The 20,085-nt window shown below is 27.2% G+C and overlaps 5 protein-coding genes across 5 annotated transcripts; 4 read left to right on the plus strand and 1 right to left on the minus strand.

The window, feature by feature from the left end:
- Positions 1-2,907: 2,907 nt before the first annotated feature.
- Positions 2,908-4,425, plus strand: OCT59_027215 (uncharacterized protein; the record flags this gene model as incomplete). Its single annotated transcript, XM_066136811.1, has 2 exons — positions 2,908-3,676; positions 4,139-4,425. The coding sequence occupies 2 exons, from the start codon at positions 2,908-2,910 to the stop codon at positions 4,423-4,425; spliced, it is 1,056 nt and encodes a 351-aa protein (XP_065993262.1).
- A 2,342-nt stretch (positions 4,426-6,767) lies between these two features.
- OCT59_027216 (uncharacterized protein) lies at positions 6,768-7,457 on the plus strand (the record flags this gene model as incomplete). The annotated part of the gene is made up of 1 exon (XM_025314934.2): positions 6,768-7,457. One exon carries the CDS (start codon positions 6,768-6,770, stop codon positions 7,455-7,457), a length of 690 nt encoding a protein of 229 aa, XP_025184152.1.
- A 3,530-nt stretch (positions 7,458-10,987) lies between these two features.
- On the plus strand, positions 10,988-11,861 carry OCT59_027217 (uncharacterized protein). Its single transcript, XM_025314933.2, has one exon. The coding sequence runs from the start codon at positions 11,028-11,030 to the stop codon at positions 11,634-11,636; it is 609 nt and encodes a 202-aa protein (XP_025184151.1). The 5' UTR covers positions 10,988-11,027; the 3' UTR covers positions 11,637-11,861.
- A 5,631-nt stretch (positions 11,862-17,492) lies between these two features.
- Positions 17,493-17,919, minus strand: OCT59_027218 (uncharacterized protein; the record flags this gene model as incomplete). The annotated part of the gene is made up of 2 exons (XM_066136812.1): positions 17,493-17,796; positions 17,891-17,919. 2 exons carry the CDS (start codon positions 17,917-17,919, stop codon positions 17,493-17,495), a joined length of 333 nt encoding a protein of 110 aa, XP_065993263.1.
- Positions 17,920-18,058: 139 nt separating this feature from the next.
- On the plus strand, positions 18,059-19,130 carry OCT59_027219 (uncharacterized protein; the record flags this gene model as incomplete). The annotated part of the gene is made up of 5 exons (XM_025314932.2): positions 18,059-18,097; positions 18,185-18,211; positions 18,276-18,434; positions 18,495-18,707; positions 18,795-19,130. 5 exons carry the CDS (start codon positions 18,059-18,061, stop codon positions 19,128-19,130), a joined length of 774 nt encoding a protein of 257 aa, XP_025184149.2.
- Between the last annotated feature and the right edge of the window lie 955 nt (positions 19,131-20,085).

The raw sequence follows: 20,085 nt of genomic DNA on the forward strand, positions 1-20,085 counted from the left end.
CAAATAAAATCAGCATGAGGCCGTGCGAAAATATTGTTTAAAAAAAAAAAAATTTTTTTTTTTTTTTTTTTTTGAGATCGTGGAGAGAAATCGACAATATTACCAATATTACCAAGTTCAAAGAATATAAATACCTCTTGTAACTTACTAAGACCTGTTCCATAAAGCAATTGACATCTATTTAATAGGCGTTATTTATTTACTATATTCTCTTTTTATATTGGTTATTTAATTTACCAAGATTTCAAAATTTTCAATAAATTTATTTATTTATTTATTTTATGTGAAGCCGGACAGCCAAATAAACAGGATAAACTCCCATCGGAGTACGATCCTAATTCTTGTCATCATCCCGCCAGGAATCAATAAATTTATACAGTATTTTTTCTCAAAAGCCCTATAAAAAATTTTTTCGAAAAAATGATCACGTGACCGAGTTTCTTCGGGAATAAAAAGCTAGAAAAATGATCATTTATCGAAGTTTTTTTCAGAATTTTTTTTTATAGAGAAGCGCAAATATTTATTGATAAAAAACCATTTATCATATAAAAATAATAAATACTTGTTATTTCATGGGTATCAATGAATAACTGAAATATTCACCGGTGCGAGCATCGGTGTATGGAGTATTTATTAAATATCTATGGATAATGGGTTTATCTCATTGTGTATGACGTACTGTATATATACATCGATATGGAGTTTATACTTTTATAATTTTTTTATACCGGTGTGGTAATTTACAAAAAATCCATCTTTGTATACATACAGTAATACCGATGGGATAAAATATAAATCGAAATTTAAATTTAATTAAATTAAATTAATTTTCAAGTTTTTTCATTAATGGTGACGATCTTTCTAGTAATAATATATCTTTTAATTAAAAAATAATTTTAAGAAATCTGATTTATGTATAATATGAATGAAATTTAAATTTAAAAAATCATTCCACTTAAACACAATATTATTAATGAAAAACTTAATAATGTATCTAATACACAAATATAATACATAATATATTATACTTAGAATATTATACGAATAATTGATTCCATGATCGAGCAAATTTTGATCGACTACCCTAATGCCGGTCATAGTGCGGGCCAAAATTATTCTACAATGAATCTTTTGATTAATTAAGCAATGATCTATTACATTATTACATGTGCAAATAAACGTGATCGAGTATATATTTTTAGGATTAAAATAAGTAAAATTGTTTTAAACCCATTTTTTTTAATTCGAGTTACAAGTTTAATAGTATTATAACTATATAATATAATCGGATGAGTAGTTGAAATAAAAATATCGAATTTTTACATTATTGCAGACCTTTTTTTTTATATTCATTAACGTAATGCTAATAAACACTATCGGTACGGGTGGTTTGCTTTTTAATATTTTAGATGTAGTTGCAGATTATATCTAACTAATTATTTGTAAAACCTAATTGTAACTCAAGTTCGGAAAGGTAGATCATTTGCGACGTAAGAATCGCCATAATCCCATAATCAGATTATAAAGATGGCGAAGAAGAAAACAGTCCCAAATGTCTTTATATACAGTACATGGACCTTTTGGTTTGGAAGTAATATAGCTTGTACTAATTTGTTTATTATTTAAATAAAAAGGCTTTTTCCACAATCCAAGCGTATAATTAAAGCATAAATTATTATCAAATTAAAAAAAGTCAAAACTACAATTTATTTTCTTATTGTATTTATTGTAACGACGTAACGTAACGTCGTAACGTATACCGATACTATACCGATCGAGCCTTATATGATTATATAATTGATTAAATGTGATCGATTCAATCATTCACTAATTGTGAAGAAAAATATATACTAGGACCCCGTAATATATATTAAAAGGTCAGAGGCAGCAAAAAAAAATTTACTATTAGTTATACGCATTTTTTCAGGGCCGGAATTATGGATAATTTCGGTCAGTATCCAAAAAAGGTAATATACTGTATTTCCGCTGGGAATTATCCATATAAGGAAAGATTTTCATAACTTTTTTGGCTAGTTGTACGAAGTTACAGTTTTTGATTTTTTACTGCGTTTAATAATGATTTTTATGTTTGAATGTTGAGATGATTCATTATTTACTATTGTTATTCTTTATATTGTCCAATATTTGATTATACTTTTTGTTCATTAATTTCTATCAATTCATAGTTTTGAAAGTTCTTTTTTTTTTGAGAAAGATAAGAATAAGAATTCTTTCAACTGACACTTTTCAAGTATTAAGAAAATATTATGGACAAAAAATGTTAATATTGTTATTAAATATTCAACCGTTAAGGAATATCTTTGGCGTGTATTCTTAGGTTTGTAAATCTAATCATCATGAAGTCTAATGATTAAAATTCAAAGAAAATATTGAACAAGGCTTGATATTGTATCTGTATTGTATCATGATTCACGAAATTTTCCTTCATAGGTCAAACCAAAAGGTACAAAATCGCCCCTGACGAAGCAATATCTAAATATCTAAAATATATACATACATACATACATATATATGTCTTTTAAAAGTTCTGCTAAGCATTTGCATTTTTCTATAAATTTAAAAATTCTATGCAATTTTATTATTAATAAGAAATATTCTTCTTATAATTTTAAAATTCGTAAAAAAAAAAATTTTTAATATTCGATTGCATAAGTCACATGATATATGGACAAAGAAAATTTTTATAGTAAAATAATCCTGCAATTCGACATTATGACAATTCGTACTCAAGGATTAGATGATGCCGCAGTTTAAAATATAAATGTCGAAATAATAGCCGTGCGTATAAATTTTCCGTCATGATAAAAAACTCTTCCTTCAAAAATTAAAAAACATAACAATTCCGCAGTAAAATTTTAATTTTATTTTACTCAGTTTTTTATTAAAATGGAAGATACAAGAAAAATACAAATAGCCGAAAATAAGTTTCCTATGCTTATTATGGGTGATGAAAATAGGTTTTTAAAAACTACATATTTCCAATATATACAATATTGTGAAAGTCTTAGTGCTTCATTTTTTAAGGGACGTTCAACAGAAGTTCAAAATAATATTTTAAAAGCAAATTTTGGATTAACAAATGAAGACATACTCAGTTGGGAGAATAGAGCCTCTCGTTACCAAATGACTCCTCAAAGTTTCTCATTTTTTTTACATGTTGCTATGTACTCTGCTTCTCATGGTTTTAACGCAGTATATGATGGGATACAACAGAGATATGCTGAAAGAAAGCAAATAATGAATGTTGTGAGAAAACATGAGGATAAGTCTAAAAAAAGAAAGGCTAAAAAGAATAAAAAGAAAAAACACCAAACTGTTGATTCTGATTCTGATCCATTAACAAATGATGAATCAGATGATTATATGCGAAATACTGTTGATGATGATGATCAAATAGGTGATGATCAAGATGTTAATATAAATCGGTCGATTGCGGATGCCTCTGGATCTCAATCACATGTTGATCAACCTTTTGATATGGACGTCACACCAGTAGAACCAGTATCTAATCTGGATGTTACAATGCCTCAGCCGCAGCTATTACAACAACCAGATAATAATTTATCTAATTTGACAAAATCTTCGAATAAAAAAAAGAAGTCAAATAAAAATATAATTCAGCAAGTTATTACAGGTCATAAACCAGGTGATGATGGTACATCACAAGTCAGAGACATTTTGGTTTATGATATCCCAGTATCCTGGACGCCAGAAGAAATTCTGCAAAAGTTAACATTTTGGGGGAATACTATCTCATTACAAATGAAACAACAAAAGAAATACCAAACAGTTCGTTTGAAGATAGAATTAAATTCTTTGCGTCTTACCCAGTTCGAAGGTAATGATGATCCTGTTTGGACTACGGATTTAGGGGGGATACCGGTTCGATGGTTTCCAGCAAGGTGGACACTCAAAGAAAGAAAACAACGTGAGAAGTTCCAAGCTACAATTCGAAAAATTCCAGAATCGATGACGATAGCAGCCTTATGGAAAGACCATTGCCCACATTCATTCCTTTCTGCGATTAAGGGTTTGAAAAGCTTTAAAATTATACAGACTGCAAGGGGGGATCGTAAACTTATTGGTTATTTTGAAAAGTGGGTTGATATGCGTACAGCATTAGATAATCAATTTGATTGGGAGCAATTGCACCTGTCTTGGAATCGACATGATTCTCCATCGCAACGAACAAGGTCATTTGGTAATAATACCAACAAGGACCGGCAACGAACTTCAGGAAGTCGACAGACTGATAAAAGTAAACAGAATTCTAAGAATTCTAAAAAGAAACCACAAGAGGCAAAATCTGAGAAGCATAATAAGCAGAAGAAAGATAAGTCCCGTAAAACATCACGATCAAAGGTCTTAGCGGAAATTTTAGATGTTTTACGTAAATTAATTTAGGATATACTAAATTTTTTTAGGTTTTAGAATAATTTTCTTTTTGTTTTATAGTGTGTTTTTTTTTAGAAAAATATTTTTGATCTAGTCACCAAAGGATGTACGAATACCGGTAGGGTGCTTATGCATGTGAAAGTATTTGGGCAGGCATGACGGTAGATAGTTCTTTTGAACATATATTCTTAAGTCACCATTTTTTTTTATTAGTTTTTATTCGATCTTGTATTTAAACTAGATTAGTTCAATTTTGTATATTTTTCTTTTATAATAAATATTGTCCTTTGTTTAAAAAAAAAAAAAAATAAATTTTCCGTCATGATCATTTTGCGTAACCACTATCAAATTAATTAATCATATTGATATTCATTCATTCCTTGACGAACAAAAAAGATTCTGTCTAAATGAATTAGCAATAGATTACAAATTTTGACGGATAAACCTTCCCGCTTCGCTTTCTTTTTTGTTCTTTAAAAAAAAAAAATCACTCCCAATCATTTCATTGTAATGACAACCAATAATAAAAATCATTATAATAATAATAAACTAATGATCATTAAATGACATCTTAGAAAAAAAAAATTATGTTGATCATGAATATTCGTAAAAGAAAGAAAAAAAAAAATTTTTTAACCTATCGAGAAAAAACAAAGTTACGTCATTTTGTATAAAAAAAATTGATTTATATTATTATAATTGGTTAAACAATTATTGTTTCAAAATGATCATACCAATAAATAAATGATCATTTGTCTAACCCCTTAAAATTCATTTAGAACCAAATTCGGTTAATCAAATCACTTAAATCACTTTATAAACATGACCAAATTTATAACTTTTAATAAAAACCAATATTATTAATATTATTTATTACAATGAAAGAAATAGAAATTATAACAAAGTGACATTGAAATTAACAAAGTTCATCCAATCCATTTTTTTTTTTTTTGAAAATGTTGTATTATAATATATATATTTTTTTTTAATATAATGAAAAAAATTAAAATGATGTCGGTCTCACCCTCAATGATGAAAGAAATTGTTGTTCGACGAATAATTTTATCGAGTTTCACAAACATATTAATATTATACATTATTATTATTTGGATCTTTATATTGATCTCGTGAGAATATTTGTAATTTTTTACTAATCTAAATAACTAAATGTGGATTTGTTTATAGGAATTGTCACTTTGATTTATATTATACGTACTTTCATTCGTTGATACAATACTTGATTCTAGTTACCAAATTTTATTTATTTTATTGAATAGGAAATTACAAACTTACATTCTTTGTTGTTTTCTAAATTTGGGACAAAAAAAAAATACATTTTCAATATTAAAAAAGAATTATTTGATATCAATTTTAATATATGTATTCGTCATATAAAATTATTTGGGGTTTGCGTATTTTAAAGTAATCAAAAACATTATTCAACTGAAAACTCTGCATAATGGTAATGTAAATGCTGCGCATCTTAAAATCGGATTTAATTCCGTGCAAGTCGTGCATTATCTCGCATAACTTGATAATCACTTTGCTTTCGCTCCATTTCCGATATGCCAATCTTAATAACGATTCATTTTAATTTTAAGTCAGCAACACTAGAACAAAATGAACATGGCAAGGCCGATTAGGCACATACTGAATTATGCGTTTAAAAGATTAGGCGCAATTGAAATGAATAATAATTATAGATGTTCTAACCATATAAGTTTTAAAATACGTGACCAATAATAAAGTCGAATCATAATAAATTAGGAAATTAACGTGGAAAAAAAAAATAATTTTTTTTTTTTTACGTATCACAAAAATTTAAAATATGGAACTCATGACTTATTAAAAATTTACAACAAATAATATGCAAGTGATCGAAAAGTTGAAAGATGTTTCCTAAAAAAGAAAATTGTAATAGTAAAAATTTTTTTTTTGTTGTAACATTTAAGTATTTATCCCCAACATTTCTTATTATTTGAAAAACACTACATTCAAAAAAGGAATCCCGTCAAAGTTTAGAATTACACAGAATGTTTATGCAAATATTTTTATATTCGGAAAAATCGGACAACTTTAAACCAGAATTTTTTAATATCTCGTAAATCCCGTACGGCCGTACCACATAAAAAACTATTACAAAATTATTACATCATTGACTTTGTTATACCTTTTTTTTTTACTTTCGAATCGAATAATAACAAATGAAATAATAACATTTTATCATGACAATATATATATATATATACTTTTCCTATATTTTCAAATTCTAATAAAAAGGCTTGAAATTTTAACATGTTTTCAATTTAATTTATGTCCTTTTTTTCTCATTTATTAACCTTTTACGAGATATGGACAATAATTCATTATCGTATTTTGCTTCGACGTTTGAACCTTCTGTATTTATAATAGATGGTCATTTTTACGTTAATATACCGATAGCTGGAATTTATAATCATCGTTTAGAATCTGAGAAATATGAAAAATATAAAACTCTCAATAATTTTTGTTTGTTCCGAATTTTATGTCAATCAAAATTGACTAAAACAAATAGTAAGAATGTTTCCATTGCTGCTTCTGACCTTTGGAAATATGTTTCTCAAGATTTTAAAGATAGTTTGCAAAGATATTGTGATTATATAAAATCCAGAAAAAACACGTTCCATTTTAAAGGATTATACAATCGAAAGGATTATAACAAACCTCGTAATTGGAAGAAAAAACCTAACGAAACTAATGAAATTTTACCGGAAATACGTTGGATTCAACGTGAAGAATTTATGAATCAATATTTTCAAGATGAAATAAAAGAATTAAATTTCGTTGAAACAGAACCTTGTAATTTTAATCCTTCTCAATATTATAATATTATTTACGACGCAAGAAAAGCCGAATTTGTAGATAAACCTAAAAACTCTTTCTTATCAAGTATCAACAAACAATCGCAAGATATTAAAGAGTTGAACTCTAAACAAGATGATAATGTTAATAACGCAAAAGTCTTATCTGATAAATTAATGTTAAGTATGATGAACGTATAAATATATAATCATAGATTTATCGTAAAATTATTTTTTCAATTTTTTTTCAATGGAATACGGAAATAATTATGGTTAAAATTAAGGTTACTTTTTAAGGTTTCTAAGATATATATATATATATGATTAAAAATTTTAAGCTTAAATAAAGATTCATTTCTAAGAAATATTTAAATGAAATTTAATATTGCAAATGTGTAATTCCTGTGCGAATTTTAATTCTAACAAAGTATTATAAAATAAGTTACGCGTATTACAATTTAACACTCCTCGTTATCATTATTTATTTAGATATCCGTCCGGAATTTTGTACGCGATTTCATCACTTTTTGGTATTGAATGATTAATATATTAAAGGAAATATTACCAATAATACCGATAATTATTTACTCTCATATAACTGTCCTCGTTATTCAGCGTTATCCAGATCAATCTTTTTAAATAAAGTAACTAGAAAGGATTGATTAAATACCGCCCTAGTGGAATTGTACTGACTCCCATTCTATTTTTTGGTAACAACTAACAACTCATTGAAAAATTTTAACCACTATTGAATAATTTCACTACTATGAGGCACTATCGAGTTTGAAGATGCTCCTGAAGCCTGAAGGCATCAGATTCGCCTCACTTACCATTTCTTCGTGACGTTAACCAATATAAATACCACCGTACAATATATTCAATAACTGCAACAACTGCCACAGGATTGATAGTTGCACCAGAATCTACGTTGGTGTATAAATACTGCATGAATAAGACCAAAATGTTTAATTGATGAAAGAATTAAAAACAAAGGACCTTATAGAAAAAGTATATACGTTTTTATGCTGAAAGACCTCACATGATACGTTTTTTCAATATAATTTCATATGAAAAGCGTATCTTGCGAGATACGGAAAAGTGCACAATTCCGTATCTCACAGATCTCACAGTATAAAAAAGTGCCCAAACGTATCTCTCAGTATACAAAACGTATAAAAAGCGTATCCACTTTTTTTTATAGGGAGAAACTTATTTCATATATTTTTACCGGTGCGTGTTTACGTTTACTAAAAAATGCAGATGGAAGCTAATTTATCATGATGACCCTGTAAAAAAAGTCGATCCGTTTTTAATATTCCATCTTTTTTTTCCGTAAAAGGTTCGTATTTCCGGAATTAATAACCTTATATCACGGAATTTATCAAATTATTTACATTTTCCGTGAATGGATCCGTGAAACTCATTTTTATAGAGTTTTTACAGAAATAAAAGTAACGGATAAAATTTTTTATAGGGCGAATGTGGCTCTTATAATACCGTAAATCAATACAAAGCTATTGAAAGCTATGTAATAACAAAAGGATAAAGGATAAAAAGAGTTTAAATAATATTTGTTTTTTCATAATCATTAGTTCTTATAATGGTATAATGGTAGTGTTGCTACTATCCCAGCGACCGATTAAATCGTTAAGCGCTTGCTAAGTTATCATGCCATTTTTCTATAGAAATACTGTGATTGGACGATCTACAATCACGTTATATTAATTTTACTGTGCGAAAAAATATGTTAATATAACGTGATTGTAGATCGTCTAATCACATGGTACGAATAACAGCCGCCTTGATTTTTCTTCGTGAATATTTCAGATCAGAATTTTTAAAGCTAAATCATAGATTAAAAAATACAGAAATGATACTCTTAATTTATGCAACATCAAACGTAATAATTAATACGGCGAATTTATTTTATTTAGTTCTTTTATTCAATTAATTTTGCATAGAAAAAAATTTTGAACTCATCAAACAAGCTTTCAATCCAATTACTCGAAGATTTTGTACATGAATCGCCCGAGTTCGCAAGATTCACACTACATTTGTCACACTACATTTGTGGACAATGCCTAGCCTTTCCGTCCTTTTGATCATTTAATGCCATATTTTATAACACATTTTTTTTAAACGGTAATACGGTAATACGATGAGGATTATTTGAGTTTGCTTACAAAGCTCCTTAACAAAGTTCACAGCCCAGATCCAACCCAATGCTGCAAAGCCTTTGTTTTGTAGTCTTGAGTAAGGCACGACCTGTAACCTTTTGCTTGCAAATTTTTTCCCAATCAACTTTCCCGGCAAGACGTGGTGCCCTTCTTTGCCATAATAGAAATACAAGCTTGCGGTGATTTCAAACAAAAAAAAGACAGTAATAACATTATAAAATTTGAAGGAACAAATGATACTAAATCTCATTTTTATTATTAACAGTAGGTATAGCAAAAGGACATATTAAAAAATAAAATAGAGTTACATAATTTGTAACAAAACGCTAAACTTTTTACCTAAATTACGATTTACGACTCAAATTTACTTGGAAAAAATTTACAATATGACTATGATTCTACTTTTTTTTCTGATTTGCATTTGTCCTACTTCAAGTTCTTTCGTCCCTCGATTAAATGCTTAAAAAAATCATTTTCTTCAATTAAAAAAAATAAATTAATATAAAGATCAATTAAATAATTTTAACCAAAAAGACTACGAAATTAATAATTCATACCTCATTCTTGGCAATATACATATTCTAAGAATTAAATTCAATTAAGTTCGTGCATCATGTTAGGGACGGTTGGATATTCTGTGGCTCATCTTTAGTATGCTCAAAAAGTTGAAGATTTTGTCGCACCTATTTTACAGGATTTTGAACTTTTTGGTTGGGTACATCTTATATTTAATAAAATAAAAACAAAAGTGGTTAAATTACATAACGCATATTATAATATAAAAATATAAAAAAAAATTATATGAGAAAACATACTCATATCTTATTGCTTAATATAACTAACTGCGTTTCTTAAATCAAGTTGCAACTCCTTAAATTTTGACCTTCAAATTGTTTTTTATTCATCCCATTGAAAAGATCACTAAACTCTTTACATGTTAATAAATATGATTGGATTTTAGCAGTTGATTAAATTTATCAACAACAATTAAATTTGTTTATTAATTTACAATTACCCACTGTCCTTTTTATTTACGTACACAAATGGAAATGAAGTAATCTTTTAATTCAGTCTTGTATAACATCAAAAGTTCTTGATTTCGTTGAGATATGAGTTTTTGGTCTTAAGTATAAGGATAACTATGATAAACTGTGGATAAAAATGAAATTTAGGTTAGAAAACTTCTAAAGGGAATGAAAGTACAAAGAAAATGAAGGAAAATAATTCCTATAAAGAATACAGAGGGAGAGTAGCTTCTAAAATAAAAAAAAAAACTTGAAACTCTACCTTTTTCCATTAATTTTAGGATCATTATAGTGTGATAAATTATTTTTTACAAAGCGAGATATAAATTGTGGCTTCGCCTTTAAATGTTCAATGATCACATTACCGTGTGTAAAATTATTCGTATTTTATACTGCGTCATGAATAAAAATTATTTATGACGCATTGCTACCGTGACTTTAACGTGTAAATCAGCTTTATATGGGAGTTGATCAAGTTTTATCATATGATCGATGATATAAATGCGAGTCTATCATCATCATAAGCCACCAGATTTTTTTTCCTTGAAAAATATCGTTGAACGTTACAAATGGGAACACACAGTATTGTCCTTATTCGTGAACGTAAACCTAAAAGAAGAGAAACAAGTTTGCTAGGCGGACCAGCTAGAAGTAAATACTTTTATGAATATTATGTTTGTGTTTATTTACACTTTGATGGATATGTCGAAGGTGGTGTGGGTGAATGGTTGGCTAATTTTCTCCGCAAATTTGGACAAGATTGTTCAACACAAAATGATTCAATGATTCAAACTTATGCTGATACCGGCCTCCTTGGGGCTAAATTAATTAACGCCTTCTATTCGAGTAGTAAGTTGATTATGAATCCACGTCTTGTTCCTATCGAGTCCTTGGAAAACATGTTCCAAGTTGATCACGAATATGCGTACATTATTACTACCTCGTACGATGAAAATGTTGGTATAAATGATAAATCCATCATGTTAAGTGTATGCGACAATAAAGATTTTATTTTAACTGCACGACCGGAGAAGTTTGTGGAAAAGTACTCGTATTATATGGAACAGATGGAAAAAAATAAGAAATCATTTGCAGAGATCAATTATGATGATGAAGTGGAAAAAGAAGGGTATCTTTCAGAAGATCAACTTCTTATCGAATTTCTAAAAACCCATTGATAATACAATGGGTTCTAGCATGATTACAATAGTAAAATGTAATCAGAATTTAAATCATATATAGTATTATAGCAATAATTATTATTATTATTTTTTGTTTAGCTCATGAAAGCAGATAAATATTGTCATTTTTTACTTTAAATAGTTGTAATTCTTACTAGCACATTTGAAATGAGATTGATATTACAATAAATATTTATCTTTGATAATTTTGCTATATTATAATAGTAACGATTTATGTGGTTAACTGTCATTCTTATTTCTAACATCGTAACGCTATAATTGGAGTTAATACGTAAAATTGGTTCGTTCTAGTATTGATTGTAACTAAAATTAAATATTCAATTGATATGAATACTAAGATTTAACGTGATATACGTGTCAGATCGATGAATTGTTACATGGCCAAAGCGTTTATACCGATTAAAAAAAAAAGGAAATTGTTGTTAAATGAATATAATCAAAGTTTATTTGCATAATTTTGAAGATGAGAATTAAATAATATACAGAATTTTTAATGTAATGAAATTGGAAATTACGTGTAATTAATTATTAATGACTGAACAAAATTAAAAATCTATAAAGAAAATTATAATAGAAATCACGTAAATTACCATTCTTTAAATTTCACATTTATTATAAAATTCTGCTTCCTCATTATTTGAAATCATTATATAATTTTTATATTATAACGAAAGTAGATAAAAAATTTCCCCCCTCGCTCTTTCATTTTATGGTGAATGACAATCCAACTTTTTACATCCTATCATTTACCATTACAATTTAAAATCTCTGTGTTAATAAGTGAGTTTACTCGAAATCAATAATTAATTGTTAATCCTATAAAATATTTTTAAAAAAATATTTTTTTAAAAAAAAAAAATTATGATTTAGTTTTCTGAATCTAGCATCACAATCTCACGCTCCTGATCATAGATTAAGAATGATAACTTACGTTAAAATATAAAAAATATAACAAATTCAGACATTGACCACCATCCTGTTTGTTACTAAATTTAATTGATTTCATTTTTCATAATAAAATTTTTCTTTATTAAGTAATAGTTGTTAGTAACGTGTAATTTTTGTTAACCTGCTGTGAAATAATAAATATTTACAGTTTATTAGTAAGATAATAGGAATAAAAGTAAAAAAATTATGACTAATCTTTGCATTAATTTAAAATCAGTATAAAGAATGATCTGATACTGTGGTAAACGGTGCACGCTCTAAACTATTGAAATTTTATGACACCTTCACTTTTTTGGACGAGAATCTCACTTGAAAAAATTTATTTAACGCGTCTTAAAATTCTTTCTATTGTGGAACTTTTTTTGAATTTTCTTGGAAGTAAGCGGTTTAAAAAAAAAAAAGAATTATTAAAGAAATGTTATTAATGTATACATTTTAATCCTGTCACCTTAACTATAAACGCTCCATGACTCCATGACTCCAATATAAGTATTTTTGTATTAAAAGATCGTATAATTCAATTCCCATGAATTTTATTGAGTTTTAGGCAAATGAAAAAAATAAAAGAATTGGTAAATCAGTTTTGGTGGTTTCCAACAAGAACGTGTAGTTTGTGTCCAGGACCCGAGCCATAAATACATTTTTCAGGGCTGGAAATACATTATCTATAAGAGAAAAGATCTTCCGATCATTTTTACCCCTACCTTTTTATGTATTAAAAAAACCTAAAATAAATTAGACCAAAACCCTAGACTACAAAATCAATTTTTTAATTGCTTGATCTTGTAATCATAGATCAATAACTTCCTTTTGTTTTTACGACCTTATTGATCCAGCAACATGATTTATTTATAAACTGATTTTTTTTAGATTTTCTAAAATTTATAAAACTCAGCTTGTCTCCATCTTTCTCTGTTGAATCCATAATATATTTCTTTTTTTATCATCTTTAGTATGTTCTCTCGTTCCCATTTATTAACTTCTTCACAGCGTTCTTTCCAAATTGTATTTTTTGACTCAATTACAACTTCACCAATAAATTCATATATAGCTTTCTTGAATTCATTGTTATTTGAATCTGAAAAAAGTTTTTTATTTACCAAACCTTTAATTATTTTATTGCATTGAGTAATACCGTTGATCCTTGATTTAATATATCGTTAAATTTGGCTTTCAACTGATAGATTTTACATTCCTTTGCGATTTTATTAATTTTATTCTCAAAACCATCGTACAATTTTTGAAAGTCTTCTATGATCGGTTTTGTTATTTCTATAATTACAGATATGTTTCAATTTTCATGCGTTCCCTTACATCTAATACACGTATCGTTTTTATAAATATCTGGATAATGTCTATTCAAGTTATCAAGTGTAGGAAATTTTTCTAACAAATTTTTTGGCCTAATAATACTGTAATATGTCAAATTGTTTCCTTTATCGTTGTTTTCTTCGAAAAATTTCATAACCAAATCATACGTTAAATTTCACTATCTGAATTTTTTTTAAAAAAATCTAGTGATAAAAATTGCACATTATATTTAATCCGTTTCAAAAACTCTCTAGTTAATTGCCTTGCTAGGATGAATTAAATTCCATGCTTGTGTTTCTATATTCATTTCGCTTTTAATGTCACTTAAACGTAACGTTCTAACTTCGCTAAACTATCTGCTATTTCATTACCTTTAATGTTAGATAAAATTACTTTCGAAAAGGTGAAAGCGCACAAAAAAATCATACTCATTTAAAAATTCTTCAATCCATTTCCAAATTTAAATACTATTGACCTTCAAAATCCTCCTCGTGTTTCTCATATCTATACTTTTATCTATTATGCTCCAAGTAGAAGAACCCAAATGATACAGGAACCCTTTGGATTGAAGGATCTCTTATATATATAAACGCTAAATTAATTTACAAGATATAAACAAGCTGCTATCACTTATCCGCCTCTACTTTCTTGATAACATGAGTAAATCGAGTAGACTTCTTCTTTAGAATTTTCCGACAATGGTTTATCCTCATTATCATAGATTTGGACAAGGAAAGCTAAAGTGACAGTATAAGATTAGAATATACAGCGCAGACATTACAATTATCAAAAATATTAAACGTCACGTTCGTGTTGACCAACACGAAGGCTTTCCAAATATTTTTCTATCACTCCTACTTTATCTATATAGCCTAACAACAACTTTTTGTCCTCTTTATCCCTATTATTGTCATTAATCTTACCTAATCTAACGCCAAAAATCTCCATATTCAAACTTCTCTTTATATTCTTCTTTTAACACAATCTCCACCCTTATTGACTTACATTATATTTAAAAAACTTATTCACTTTTAATTTTCTAACTATTCAAAATCACTCAAGTTCTCTATAACATTTTAGTTTGGAATAATTATCAATATGACGTCATTATCCTGATTATTAAATTCAATGACAAAGTAAGTCCGGTGTGAAAATCTAGAAACTTCTATCGATGAGATTATTATTTCAAAATTAAATCAATATGCAGTAGGTATAACACTAGTTAGTAGTAAAATTTAATAGCTATAAAAAATATAACCGTATAATATTTCAAAGTAAACAACAAGCAATAAATTTGCAATTTTAATATTGGCACCATAAATACTCTATGATATGATATATATTTTTTTTGTCGAAATAATACAATTGTTGGTAAGACTGCATTATTGTATTAAGAAATTTAATTTTTAGGTAATTTCTGACATTGATCGAATTCTATATTCATTATGCGTGCATTAAATGTTTGTCATTTTTTCAATTATACGTTAATTAATTCATTTATTCATTTGTTTTTGAAAAAAAGTATGTTTCAGGTAGATTAAATTTAAGCTAATACTTAATACAAGAGAATTAATTTATTAATTTCTTTGTCAAGATTTATCTTTTTTTTAAAAAAAAAAAGAATATTAATAACAGAAAAAGAAGATACTTTTGTCAGATTGCAACTTTTATTCATATTGTTATATTGTCCTATTTACGCGCGTAGTTCATCTAGGACATATTTTATGTTCTATATATTTCGTTTTATCAAATATATGTAATTTGGGCTATGTATGAGCTCTACTAGTTATAAAAATAAAAATAAATTAAATAAAAAATATTACCTATTAAATTCCTTATTTAATTTATTAATTTATTTTTTTAAGATAACTTGCTGTAACTTGTTACTTTGCAACAGGATTAATGAGTTTAAATTAACATGAAATTTCATATATATTATATATTGAGGAAAATTAGTCATTACAACAAGGTTTTTATTTATTTATAATTTTGATTATAATGTGAGTGAAAAATAAAAATTGATTAAAATTTTTACTATATTAAATAAAATAAATTAATAATAATTAATAATAAAAAAAACAATAATAAAATAAGTATTAATTATACTAACTAATAACTATTTAAAAAATTTATATTATTTAAAAAATTATTAGTGTTATTCTTTTTGGCTGGATATTTTTAAAAACCATATTTATTCTACTACCTAAAAGAAATCATATAAAATATACAGTATTTATTTTTATTACTTCAAAGCACTGGCCCGATCAAACCTAAAAGGCAAAAGAACGAAGAAAAATGAAGTATTAATAAAAAAAAGTAACCAAGAAAGAAAAATTATAGTAGCGCCACAATATCGATCCGATCACAGATTCAAACCTAAAAGGTGAAGAAAAAAGCAATTAGGAGAAAAATATTACTATTTAGAATTTTAGATTATAAAGGATCGCATCATCCCGAGAGGAAATATGATTAATTATTATGATATAAAAAAAAATCTGATCAAAATTTCATTAACCAGAACTGAATTAGTTCACAAAAATTTCACGGAACGACACGGAATAGATACAGTATATCGTATTTCCATGTTACACAATTCAAAAATCTAAATATTTCTATTATATTCTATTCATAATTATTTATCTCACGAATATTTTTTTATTCCGAAACAACGCCAGATTTTAATGTTTACTTATAATTATTAGCTAAACTTTTTGTTGCACTGAGTTAAAAAAGTTAAAACTAAGTCATTTTTAATTTAATAGCGCAGTATTTTTTTTTTAATAAATACATTTAGAATACGATAATATAACAAATTGAAAATTAGAAAATAATATAAAAAAATTTATTAATGTACAGCACGGTATAATTAATTGAAATTAATTGTACATTGAATTAAAAAGTGAATTATAATCTCCATAACTTTAAAGACCATTTTCAATAAATAGAATTGTCTAAAGTTAAATTCATACATCTGTGTAAAAATGCATAAATGAATTTATTTTTTTAGAATTCAATGTTACGTGATTTAAAAATTTTAACGTTAAGTTCGCGTTCATTATTTATTACCACAATTTTATTTTCACCATTGTTGTTGAATTGGATTACTCATGCAGCTTGTGTGTCATAGTTCGCTGGGTTTTTTTGCTTTTATGTGACATAAGAACATTCATTCATATGTATAAAAAAAAAACCTATTAATTTTTTTTTTATTAATTATTTTTTTAAAAAGGAATGACTTTTTATTTATAAAATCAAATTCTAGAATTATTTATTACTCGTACACAGAATAAAAAATATTTTAACTTCAATTTCTGCGCATTGTTATTTACGAATTATAGACTTTTTTTTTTAAAAAAAAAAATAGTATATAAATAATAATGGAGAAGAAAAAGGCAATTTTTGAACGAAAGTTAGTATAATCACAAACGTCATGTAGTGAAACATAGTGTAACATTAAACTATTGTGAAACATTATACAGTAGTAGATCATGCTAAATTTAAATTGTAGTTACGCAATCCGGCGTAAGACACTTAGTTCATTGTTCAAAGTTGGAAAAAAATTTTTTGAAAGCCTTATAATATTATGTCTAATATTCGAAGAGGTGCAGTAATTAATAGAAACTCGTGAATAAAATTATCAAGCTCATCAATATCTAATTGCCTATTTAAATCCAAATCAAGTATATTCGAAATTTTTAATTCTTGAGAAGGAATTTGTTCAGTATTATCATCAGTAGATGGTTCCTCTTCATTATAATTATCAATTTCGTCAACATAACGAATATCATTCAAGGTTGTACGAATTTCTTCAGCTATCTTTTCTTTACCATCATTAGCTAATTCAGATTTACAATTTGTAACGTAATATAGTGAATTTCTGACATACAATGGTATTAAAAAAGAAATTATGGCTTTACTTAATATATTATTTGCTTTGCAAAGCAATGCTCACGTGTCCGAGCTTTTTTTACGGGAAGATTGTAAAATCAAATATCGTCATCATTGAATCAGATCAATAAGAAAATAGCCTATATTTTTCTATTTTACTCATCCTCTTTCTCACGCTTCTCTTCTTACTTTTTTCTCCTTCTTTTCTCATCTTCTTTCCTGTCACAGCTCAAACTCTATTCTTTACAAACATGAGTGTAGAAGTGATTAGTTCTGAAAAGACCGTGCAGGTATTATTTTTTTCACTTTTGTTTGGTCAAACAGTCTGTTTTCAATGATAGATATATTGATATGTTGTATGAAAAATCTCACAACAGAACAGACAAGCTTCAGAATCTCAAAAGGTATTTGTATGATATTTACTGTAAGAAACAATGAAAAGTGAATGATTACTAACAATCATATCAGATTCTTGCACAAATAGAAGAGGCGGTGAGGGGAAAACAGGGTCAACAGGTTGTTGAGGTCCATTTTCCAGATGGTAAACTTAATAACCTTGGTGTGTGCCAGATGATACATTTATATTACAACGCTGAAATAGTCAATTGTGATCGTCTAATCATTAAAGTAAGTTCATTCTAACTTACACATTGCATATGATATTATTCTTACTAATTTTTAAATTAGTATGATGGGGGCCACAAGGAAATAATCCACCGCAGACTATCAAATGTGTGTGAGGCACACAATGGAAATTGGTTTGCAGCGTCAAATGTAATTTGTATGATTGGAAATGATCAACGGAGACCTGATGCTGGAGCTTGGTTCCAATGGCCATCATATGACGAACTACATGTACCTATTAAGAATTGTTGTATACCTCCCGATCTGTGGTTTGAGGTTGTTATTAAATTTTGCTTGAAAACTAAAAAGGAGAAACATGCTAATCTTTACTAATCTTAACTTCAACACATCTGTATTCTATAGGTATTTTATAATAAAGATCCAGATCGGGAGAATGCATTAGAAAAAATTGATATGGTTCAACGTGACCTAGATGGCATTTTTAACATTGAATTCGTCGCAATTACCTTACCTGATGGAAGATATCCTTTTCGTGGGAACCCTAACCCTGGGGCAATTTCAATTCTTGCAAATCAAACTGGCCAAAACACGAGACTTTACCTCGCACCATACTTAATTCACTGGAATGCAAACAACATTCCTGTATACTACATTATAAGCTGGAATCATTATATTGTATTTAGATGTGGTGTTATTCTTCATTTTAACATTATTCTTGATATAATTTCCAGACCTTAAGTTTGGAAAATGATAATTATTCTGCACAACAAAATGGCAAGTTTTTTTAATTATCGTATCAGAAAAATATTAATTTAGTAAATATGATGATAATGTATTAAAAATTATTTTCTTAATTAAATCATAATTACTTTCAATATATTATTACATATAAAGTAAAATTCATTTATATATTTGCTAACAAATACATATTATTACAATATTTACTTAATTATTTATTAATAAAATAACTGTTATCAACATTGAACTACATTTAGTATACACGCTTTTCTTGAGATGAACTAGAATTTTTTATCCCCAAACCATGCATAGTTACTTTTTTATAAATTAAAAAAATAAAAATTGGCAAAATCTAATGAATTCATGTTACTAATATACCATTGTGTTACCAACAAACTTCACTGCAGTCGATTAAGCCACCAACTGATTGAAAAGTTTAATATATCTAAAAAGAGCTTAATTCACTAGTTTCTTTATTTTATTTCTTTAAACTTTTCGTGCTTATGAATTAGAATCAATACTGAGTGAACTCGCTATTACGTCAATAAGATTTCGAATTTTTAATAATCTTATCCAAGCCAGATAAGAAGAATTTCACCTGGTAGGTACATCTGAAATTATACGCAAATAATGAAACCGTTGGGTCATCTCGCAAGACCCAGATATGTTTGATGAACCAAATGATCCAGTTGCGGAACGTCATATGAATGACTTAAAAACTCACAGTACATTGGGGTAATGCCAATGCCCTATACCGAATTGCACGTGAGAAAGAATTGCAAGAAATTGAATCAAATGCAACAGATAAACAATTAGATGCAGGATTACGGAATAAAAACTAGAAAAATGATAATTTTTTTTATAGAGTCAAATACTTTCTAAGCATGAGTCACTCACTTTTTTTCAATAGGTACTCTACTCTCACACCAAACACCATTTATTCGTTTCTCAAGGA

The sequence above is a fragment of the Rhizophagus irregularis genome, chromosome 7 (genome assembly GCF_026210795.1).
Source record: "Rhizophagus irregularis chromosome 7, complete sequence".
In the NCBI taxonomy this organism is placed as follows: domain Eukaryota; kingdom Fungi; phylum Glomeromycota; class Glomeromycetes; order Glomerales; family Glomeraceae; genus Rhizophagus; species Rhizophagus irregularis.